Source organism: Nicotiana attenuata, chromosome 6, assembly GCF_001879085.1.
Source record: "Nicotiana attenuata strain UT chromosome 6, NIATTr2, whole genome shotgun sequence".
Taxonomy (NCBI): Eukaryota; Viridiplantae; Streptophyta; class Magnoliopsida; order Solanales; family Solanaceae; genus Nicotiana; species Nicotiana attenuata.
Window position 1 is genome coordinate 7617821 of NC_031994.1, and position 10015 is coordinate 7627835.

Sequence of the window (10015 nt, forward strand, 5' to 3'; positions counted from 1 at the left end):
CTCTCTCTATATATATATATATATATATATATGCAGAACCTTTTTGTTGTTGTTGACGAAGTAAATGGAAATCAGATATAGCTGAAGTGTAAGTTACACTGTTTTAGTAAAAATCAAGAAGTTCTATTCATTCGCTCGCCTTTGTTTTATGTTCTTTTTTATGCTTCGTTATTTCTGTGGCCTCAATTGATATTCATGTGCAACTCATTGTGGTATTGACCTCCGTTCTCTTACTCCCTTCATCTTAATCTGAATGCCCATTTTTCCCGCATTATTAAGAGAGGACTTGAAAGTGGTTGTTGTTCCATTTATATGGAGAACATGTTGGGGCTATTTATTAAGGAAAAGGTGAACATTTTGTATATGGTTTTTTTTTTTTTTTTGGGGCGGGGGGGGGGGGGATATAAAATTTGGTTAAGTAACTTTTGGATTTGAATACAAAAGTGCAGTCTGATTTCTTCTTTAGCTCTCGTAGACATCTAACCTAACAATGACCAAGGTTGTTTGTTCAGGAATTCTTCAGATGCCTTGCAATATGTCATACCGTGCTGCCTGAAGGTGAAGCGACCCCAGAAAAAATACGATATCAGGCAGCTTCTCCTGATGAAGCTGCTCTGGTTGCAGCAGCAAAGAACTTTGGCTTCTTCTTTTACAAGTGCGTGGCTACTTAGAATTTTAATTAGACCTATCAGAAAGAAGTAGAATTTCTGTTGCATTTATGCTGCTGGAAGTGATACAATGTCGTGAATCTGTTTATTATGTGCATCTATGAAAGCCTAGGATGTAACTAACATAAATTATGTGGCTGGAAGACTTAAGGAGTGTTGTTGTCTTCAAGTCTAAGTGGTGAAACCAATCACCCTTTCATGGAATAGTGCATGTAAACCTATTCTTCTAATCCGATTCTTCTTGTTAATTTCTTCAAGTATGGAAAGAAGAGATTCAAATTGAAAATGAAATATGCTGTTTCTGGTGCTCACTCTTAAGAACATCTATAGATTCTTAACAGAATACTCTGTTACACTAACTACAAGTACTATAAACACCATTTTGGTGGGAGGTTGAGTTGTTTGCGGTTGGGGTAGGGGATTTTAATTGTAGAATGAATTGAGAAATCTAGTGATGGCTTGAACCATCACTAGAATGAATTGAGAAATCTGGTATTTATTATCTTGAGGTGTCAACTTGTTAATTGCATGCTATTGTAATTGTTGGTGGAAGGTTAAGAAATAGTATATTGTGGGTAACAGAAACCGGATTCAACAAATTATCAGATTATGGAAAGAGTTAGGGTTGCTTAGTTTGTGCCATTGTTACTGCTCGCTCTTCTATTTATATCTGGTCCTCCATTAATTTTACATTTTTGCAGGCGTACTCCAACATTGATTTATGTGCGTGAATCACATGTTGAGAAGATGGGAAAGGTTCAAGATATACCCTATGAGATTTTGAATGTCCTTGAATTCAACAGGTCTTTGGACTTTCTAACTTATAATATCTGTTGCCTGCATGATGCTATGAGGTTTGACTGTTATCCTTATTTTTGTATTCAGTACGAGAAAGCGTCAGTCTGTTGTATGTCGCTATCCTGATGGCAGATTGGTACTCTATTGCAAGGTAGGCACTTTACAAAGAAAGACCTTTTACTTGGATTACTTCTTAGAATATTATCATAGAACCTTCTTTTTCACAGGGTGCAGATAATGTTATTTATGAGAGGTTGCATGAGGGAGACAATGATTTGAAGAAAAGAACTAGGGAGCACTTGGAGCAATTTGGTGCTGCTGGACTTCGTACACTTTGCTTGGCTTATAGAGATCTAACCCCAGATGTGTATGAAAGTTGGAATGAAAAATTCATTCAAGCAAAATCTTCTCTTCGAGATCGAGAAAAGAAATTGGATGAGGTGCGTATCAGTAGTTCACACTGCTGTTATATTTTCCAGATCTATTACATTTTTGTCTTTTAAAAAAAAAAAAAATTCCCTTTTTTCGAGGTGACTTTAAATGATTGTTAATTCATTGTTTGGCACAGTTATGCTCGTCTTTTCTTGAGATTTCTTGTTTTAACGTTATTGTGCGCTACTTAACATTGATTGATGGAAGAGATTTGAAAATTTGCTAGTCCCTTTTGGCAAGGGTTGCTCCATTCTGCATGTATCAAATGTTCCCTTCATTGTTATCCTTCAGGCTCAAGGTGTCGGACTTAAGTTCCAAAATTGATTTCAAAGTATAGTTTGATCTATTCCAGAGAATGAATGATGTAATTAAACTCATTAATAGCTTAATGGCAACAGTTTGTAGTAGATTTCAAGTATTTGCCTGCTGTTATCAGCTGTTAAGATACTCTTAAATCTTAAGACTATAAATGGATGGAGGTTGTATATTAAGAAATACATTTTGATCATTCTTTAATGATGCCAGTTCTTGTCATTATGTACTCTAGCTTACAACTAGGGATATGGGGGATGATTGGGATCCTTCATCCTTTATTAGAGGTCTCGGGTTCGAGCTTTTTGAATGGAGAACTTCTTGGTAGGGAGCGCTTTACCTCCTTAGTGGTCCTACGCACCGTGAATTAGGTTTAGTTGGCTAGTAGGCTTCAGATACTAGATGGTTAAGCCAAAAAAGAATGTACTCTAGCTTGGAGCCTTCTCTCTCTCTCTCAGTTGAAAGAAGGTATTATATTATTATTATAGCACCACGTTAGTGTATCTGCGCAGATATTTACAAGCTGAAGAGAGCATCTGTTGTTATAAATGGAGGTGTTGAAGCATGTGACCATCTCATTTAAAAGCTTAAGCTGATAGAGTTCCCTCGGGTTCCAGCCTTATTTTTTTTCATGGGTCAAGCATGTGAAAATTCTTTTTGACTCAAATCAAGACCTATGTCTGCTCTGGTACCATGTTGAAGTGTGTGACCATCTCATCGAAAAACTTAAGCTGTTAGAGAGAACACACTTTTATTTACTTAATTATTTCTTCAGCATGAGGGAGCTGATAAAATCTAACATTTGTCTAATTGTTCACATTTTGAAGATTACACAAAAAAATACACAAAAGAGCGACGAGTATGTCAGTTAATGCACTGAGGAGCTTCTTCCTTCAAAGAGATCTTTTGTTTCTTGCTTTACTTAACACCTACAAAACTCACAAATTTATTGATTACCATAAGATACTCTTGTTCTTCTGGACCTTTGCTCTCCCTTCCAGCACCGTAGAACATGTTTTAACTCCTTTGGTCCTTTTTTTTTTGAGATGACTGTGGTGCCCGGGTCAACTTTCCTTCACCTCAACTATTCCACCGGGTACTTGCTGCCTCGCACCATCACAGGTAACGGCTACCTCTGTCCACCAAGGCTTGGGCTTATGGGAGAGAAATCACCTAGTGTTTTTGCCTCTGTTGGGATGTGGTACATCTTAAGATGAACAGATAATAGGTTCTACAGTTCCTTGGCGACCGAGCAATGAATAAAAAAGATGGCTTACTGAATCTTTCTCCTTTTCATGCAATAGCTCCTGTTGCCCAGAGAGATAACCCTTTTCATTATATTATCCTGCCCAAGGCAAGCCTCACTAGTAAGAATCACCCAAATCAAGCCACCTTCTGGGGAACATTAGTTTTCCAGATAGCCTTCCATGGCCAGGATACTGTTGGTGTAGCGTTAAGTGCCTTGTAGCCGGACTTGATAGATATGCTCCTTTGTCTTCCGTCCACCACTGAGAGTCTTTTCTTCAGCCAACCACTTTTACTCCTCCAATTTTGGATTCCGTCCTATCCAAGTACTATAATTACTATCAGCTCTACATTCTACCATTGTTGCATACTTGGAGCTCTTCTTCGCTTATTATTCTTCATCCAGAGTTTCTACCTGTGTTTTAAATTAAAGGGCTTCTGTCAAGTGTCATTACTTTTCTAAGTGTGTAGTTATATGCAGGTGGCAGAACTGATAGAAAAGGATCTTGTCTTGATTGGAAGTACTGCTATAGAAGACAAGCTTCAAGAAGGTGTACCTGCCTGCATAGAGACTCTTTCAAGGGCTGGAATTAAGATTTGGGTGCTTACTGGGGATAAACTGGAAACAGCAATAAACATTGCTTATGGTTGGTATAAGAAATAGGCAGTCTATTTTTTGTTGATACTTGAGATTTGCTTTCTATGTACCATCTTATCCTGATTCACTTGTGTATTGCAGCATGCAATTTGATCAATAACAGCATGAAACAATTTGTTATTAGCTCAGAAACTGATGAAATCAGAGAAGTGGAAGATAGAGTGAGCAGCATTTCTTGATTATCTTGTTTGTCAGTTGGCAAATCCACATCAATTTAAAAAAAAATTGTTTTTTTTTTTCCACAAGGGTGACCAAGTAGAGCTTGCTCGTTTTATGAAAGACACAGTCAAGAATGAGCTTCGGAAATGTTATGACGAAGCGCAAGAGTTTCTCCATTCGGCATCTGGACCAAAGTTAGCGCTAGTAATTGATGGGAAGTGCTTAATGTATGCCTTAGACCCCAATCTTCGTGTAATGTTGTTGAATTTGAGCTTGAATTGCAGCGCAGTGGTTTGCTGTCGTGTTTCTCCTTTACAGAAAGCTCAGGTGAGGTCCTTAAGCCACCTTGGAAACTGTCAAGCTGACTTGAGGTTTCTTCACGCTGAAACATGTTTTTTTACACGCTGAAACATGCTTTTTTAACTAAAAGCATGGATGCAGTCACCAATTTTTATCCATCCCTTTAGGAGCCCTCTTAGTTTCTGTCAGTCACATCTGCCTGGCAGCTTAAATTCCATGAATTTATACGCATATGATAGGTTTCATTAAATCTTTTCCCTATCTCACTGTATAACTTTGTAATAAACTCGGCATATTTGTATGCCTGGAAATGCTCTTTTGGGGTTCACATTTCATTATCAACCGTTTTAGTTTCTTCTGGAGTCACCGTTACAACTTAGAGTTTTGGTGATATTCTTGAAGTTACAAATAAAAAATACTGTAATGTTAGGATGAGCTTTTTGATTGTCAAACTTGTAGGCTAGAGATATTTAGCGACTTTCCCATTGCTTTCAGGTAACCAGCTTGGTTAGGAAGGGGGCACAGAGAATTACTCTTAGTATTGGTGATGGTGCTAATGATGTGAGTATGATTCAAGCTGCTCATGTTGGTGTTGGAATAAGCGGACAGGAGGGAATGCAGGCAGTCATGTCTAGTGATTTTGCAATAGCTCAGTTCCGCTTTCTCACCGATTTATTGCTTGTCCATGGGCGCTGGTCATATCTTAGAATATGCAAGGTTTACCTTCATCTGGTTTTCTTTGTGCAAACTTGTATGGTCTGTTCGGGAAGTTATGTGATCTGGAAGTTTTCTATGCAGGTGGTGACATATTTCTTTTACAAGAATCTGATGTTTACACTGACTCAGTTTTGGTTTACCTTCCGCACTGGATTCTCTGGTCAGAGGTTCTATGACGATTGGTTTCAGTCTCTCTACAATGTGATCTTCACAGCGCTTCCTGTTATTATTCTTGGGCTTTTTGAGAAGGTATCTTATTTTTTTAATATAGTTTTTCGCAGCTTTTATAATGTATGACAGTGATGATTGTTCTAACTACGATGTTGTTTCTTGTTGTTCATACACTTATTGTGCATTTAGGATGTCAGTGCATCACTCTCCAAGAAATATCCCGAGTTATACAGGGAAGGAATTAGAAATACATTCTTTAAGTGGAGAGTTGTAGCTACCTGGGCTTTTTTTGCAGTATATCAGTCATTAGTCTTGTATAATTTCGTAATTGCTTCGAGTACAAAGGGCATGAATTCATCTGGCAGGATGTTTGGTCTATGGGATGTCAGTACAATGGCCTACACTTGTGTTGTTGTAACTGTCAATTTGCGTCTCCTTATGATGTGCAACACAATTACAAGATGGCATCACATTAGTGTTGGAGGGAGCATATTATTATGGTTCATTTTCGTCTTTATCTACTCGGGTATCCACTTGCATAAAGAACAGGTGACTTTCCGTACATGTTTATTATGTTCCGTACATGTTTATTATGTTCCTAATGTCAGTGCACTTTCTAACGCGGTTGGTTTTGTTCACCACAGGAGGGTATCTATTTAGTCATCTTTGTCCTGATGGGTACATTTTATTTCTACCTCACGCTGCTGCTTGTACCAGTTGCTGCACTTTTTGTCGACTTCCTATATCAGGGGTAAGTTTCTGCAGTAAATTTTCTTAAACTACTTGAATTAATATTATGTATTACATTTCAGTATACATTATTCTAGGATCTTTTATTTAAACATTCCTTCCAATTCTTGAATAAGCTACCTCTCAAGGACATATCATTGTCTAAACAGAATCGTGTGAATGAAAATGTAAATTTACAAAGTAATTTCACATCTTTGCTGAGATTTTCTCTCTAGTAATTTCACATCTCTAATTTCTTGTATGACTACTGGAAGTAGTTCACTTTTAACACTACTAGTTGCTTCCTTTCAGGGCTCAAAGATGGTTTTTCCCATATGATTATCAGATTGTTCAGGAAATTCACAAGCACGAGATTGACAATAGCAGGGTTGGGTTATTGGAGATTCGTAATGAGCTTTCTCCAGATGAAGCAAGGAGATATGCCATAATGCAACTGCCTGGACAGAAATCAAAGCATACTGGTTTCGCCTTTGATTCACCCGGTTATGAGTCATTTTTTGCATCTCAGGCTGGCGTCTTGGCACCTCAGAAGGCATGGGATGTGGCTCGGAGAGCAAGCATGAAAACACGGCCAAAGGCACCTAGAAAGAGCTGAGTTCCAGAAATTTTGTACAAATTTTCTTCTTTGACTCTGCGCTTCACTTTTCACCTAGACAACATTAGCAGATACGTAGAATTAGCTGTGTATTTATTCTTTCACACACATTCTTCGTACCTCTCATTGTTAATTCTAAAGTTGTAGTCGCTAGTCGGGTAGGTAAGATTGTAGCAAAATCAGCTGAGAAGAAAATGATAGAGAATGTACATTATTTGAAGTAACCATCCTGAACACACTTGGCAAGTCCAGCTTGTATCTATGTATCGATAGTTGTGATATATTTTATTTTCTTTGGCAATATTATCATAGTATTAGTTATGAACGTGATAGAGGGGAATAGAAAATTTTATTTTGTGTCTCATACAACTTACACTAGTTGTATGAGGCATTTTTTTGTCTCACAGTTTTGTGGACTCAGAAGTATAATATTGGAGTCCACAAATTTATAAGACAAAAAGGAGCCTCACACGCCTAATGTCAGTTGTGTGAGGCACACAATAAAACTTCTCGAGGGGAATAGATGTTGATGATACAGATGGCCGATCTTGACCAATCTAGAAACAATAAATAGTTGATTGATTGATAATTTCACAGAAAAGGGTCCAAAATGCCTCTAAACTATTGGAAAAGGTTTAAAAATACCCTTCATCCACCTATTATTGGGTTTAAAATACCCCTTTATCCACCTTTTTTGTTCACTTATGCTCTTTGACCGTTAGGTCAATGCTGAATTAAAAATTACTTAAAAAATATTTTACAAAATATTTTTATTTTTTTTAAACTAATTCACCACTAATTTAGTAGTCTTCTTTTTTTTTTTTTCTAGTTTTTACAAAAAACAATTTAGTTTTTACAATTTTTTTTTCCTTCATTTTTTTTCATTTTTTTAAAAGCATTTTTTTTGTTGTAAAACTTGAAGAAAAAAAATTGTAAGAACAGAAAAAAAATTGTTTTTAACAAATATATATATTTATTTTAAAAAACTTAAAAAAACATTTTTAACAAAATATTTTCGTTTTTGAAAAATATTTTTCTTTCATTTTTTTCAATTTTTTTAAAAAAAATTTCAGTTTTAAAAAATAAAAGTATTTTGTTAAAAACGAGAACAATTTTTTTCAATTTTTACAAATTTGTTTTTCTAGTGTTTATAAAAAAAATGCTTTAAAAAAACTGGAAAAAAATGAAAAAATAAATCTTTTTCAAAAACGAAATATTTTGTTGAAAATATTTTTTCAATTTTCAAAAAAAGAAAATATTTAATTAAAAACAAATTTTTAACTGTTTTTACATTTTTTTCTTTCAATTTTTACAAATTAAATGCTTTAAGAAAACTGAAAAAAATGATTTTTTTTTGTTGTTGTAAAAAACTGAAAAAAGAAGAAGAAGATGGAAAGCTAATTAAAACTTAAAAAGAGTTATATAAATAGAAAGGATGTAGAGAGAGAAAGTAGAGAGAGAACGTCTGGCGAGTGTGAAGCAAGGCAGCTTACAGACGCCATTAACGACCTAGCTTTATTCCTTTACTACAATCCTCACATAACCTACTGAATTCACTAAGATGACGAGAGTAATTACGCCAGAAAGTGGAATACCACAAAAATTAGAACCGATGCAACTGTTACATTGGCTCCCTGGCATGGGAAGTGCTCCAACGGTAATGCAAGCTCCACCAGAAGTAGAGAAGACTTCCATACAACCGGAGGAAGTGACGATGTACACAGCAGCAAGGAAATTGACATATTCAGTTGGATCTCAAAAGCAGACTATGGCGGAAGTAGTAAAAGGGAACAGAACACAATCACAGGGCATGCAATTAAAATTCTATCCACCGATGGTGCAGGATGGCGTGAAAATAGCAAAATTGAACACGAAGGAGATAGATCTGCAAGTCCAAAAATGGAAGACAACCCTAATAGGGTAAGTATTGGGTGGAAATCCATCATTTAAAGAGATGCTAAAATTTGTTTACGGTGTTTGGAATTTTGTTACAACTCCAACAGTATTAGAGCATGATGATGGTTATTTTATTTTTAAATTCGAATCTATGGAGGATAAAGAGAGGGTTATGCAGCAGGGACCGTATACAGCTAACAATAGGCCTATGATTCTAAAGGACTGGGATCCAACTTTCCAGATCAAAGAAGAATCTATGAGAATTGTACCACTGTGGGTCAATTTTCCACGTCTGTCTATCCAATGTTGGATTGAGGAAAACCTAGGAAGGATTGCTAGCCTTCTAGGTAAGCCAATTTGTACTGATAGGCTAACTGCGGATTGTGAGAGGGTCCCCTATGCTAGAGTTCTAATTGATATGGACATCACACAGCCTCTACCAAAGGAAGTCCACATTGAGATACCTGGTCAAAAAAGCTGGATTCAAATGGTGGAATTTGAGTGGAAACCAAAATTCTGCCTAGAGTGCAACAACTTTGGGCATGAGAAAGGAAAATGCCAACAGATGGAGGAACAGAAAGAAGAAGTCAAACAGAAAAGAAGAAGAAAGAAGAGGAAAATGATATGGAAGCCAAAGGAAGTAAAGGAACAACAAACAGATAATACTGCACAGGAGGAGAAACAGGAGCTAGACAAAGGCAAGCAGAAGATGAACACACAAAATTTGAAGCATAAGGAGATCAATTATGAGGAGCTAGCAAATAGATACAGGTTTGCACCACTGATGATAAAAGAGAAGCCACCTGAACAGACTGTGCATGCAGATACCAGAAATGAAGCAGGACAAAGGAGCCTAAACAGCACTCCTAATGCTCAACCACCATGATCATCATATATTGGAATGTGGGGGGACTAAATAAGTCCCACAAGCAGCGAGAAGTGAGGAAATTCTTGCTGAGAAACAAAGTGGATATGATAGCTTGCCTTGAAACAAGAGTCAAAAAGCAGAAGGCAAAGGATGTTCAAAGGAAAATAGGCAATGATTGGAAAATTGAGGACAATTATGAATATGCACCAAATGGGAGAATATGGCTAATGTGGAAGGAAGTCAATGTCAATGTAACAGTACTGGAGAAGACAGAGCAACTGATTCATTGTTATGTGCAAGATAAGAATTCTGTTTTCACTTGTTACATAACATTTGTTTATGAATTACATACTGTTCAACATAGACAATCACTATGGGGGAAACTAAGAAGTATACAATTGAATGATCCTTGGCTTATAATAGGAGATTTCAATAGTCTACTAAAT

The 10015-nt window shown here is 36.5% G+C and overlaps 2 protein-coding genes across 3 annotated transcripts in view; both read left to right on the forward strand.

The window, feature by feature from the left end:
- The window catches only part of LOC109226570 (phospholipid-transporting ATPase 3-like), an 18632-nt gene extending 11526 nt beyond the window's left edge, over window positions 1–7106 (forward strand). Inside the window, exons 16-27 of one of the 2 annotated variants that reach the window (XM_019391365.1) lie at window positions 513–655; window positions 1370–1471; window positions 1554–1617; window positions 1694–1906; window positions 3937–4102; window positions 4195–4274; window positions 4360–4599; window positions 5068–5289; window positions 5371–5538; window positions 5650–6009; window positions 6105–6211; window positions 6502–7106. In XM_019391365.1, the coding sequence (XP_019246910.1) occupies window positions 513–655; window positions 1370–1471; window positions 1554–1617; window positions 1694–1906; window positions 3937–4102; window positions 4195–4274; window positions 4360–4599; window positions 5068–5289; window positions 5371–5538; window positions 5650–6009; window positions 6105–6211; window positions 6502–6805 (2169 nt within the window). In that variant the 3' untranslated portion in view covers window positions 6806–7106. The remainder of the gene's footprint in view (window positions 1–512; window positions 656–1369; window positions 1472–1553; window positions 1618–1693; window positions 1907–3936; window positions 4103–4194; window positions 4275–4359; window positions 4600–5067; window positions 5290–5370; window positions 5539–5649; window positions 6010–6104; window positions 6212–6501) is intronic. The other variant, XM_019391366.1, reaches the window with a different exon arrangement.
- On the forward strand, window positions 8853–9587 carry LOC109227613. The gene has a single exon (XM_019392812.1). The coding sequence runs from the start codon at window positions 8853–8855 to the stop codon at window positions 9585–9587; it is 735 nt and encodes a 244-aa protein (XP_019248357.1).

Coding starts and splice junctions, on each gene's coding strand:
- LOC109227613 (XM_019392812.1), top strand. CDS start 8,853: ATGGAGGATAAAGAGAGGGTTATGCAGCAGGGACCGTATACAGCTAAC.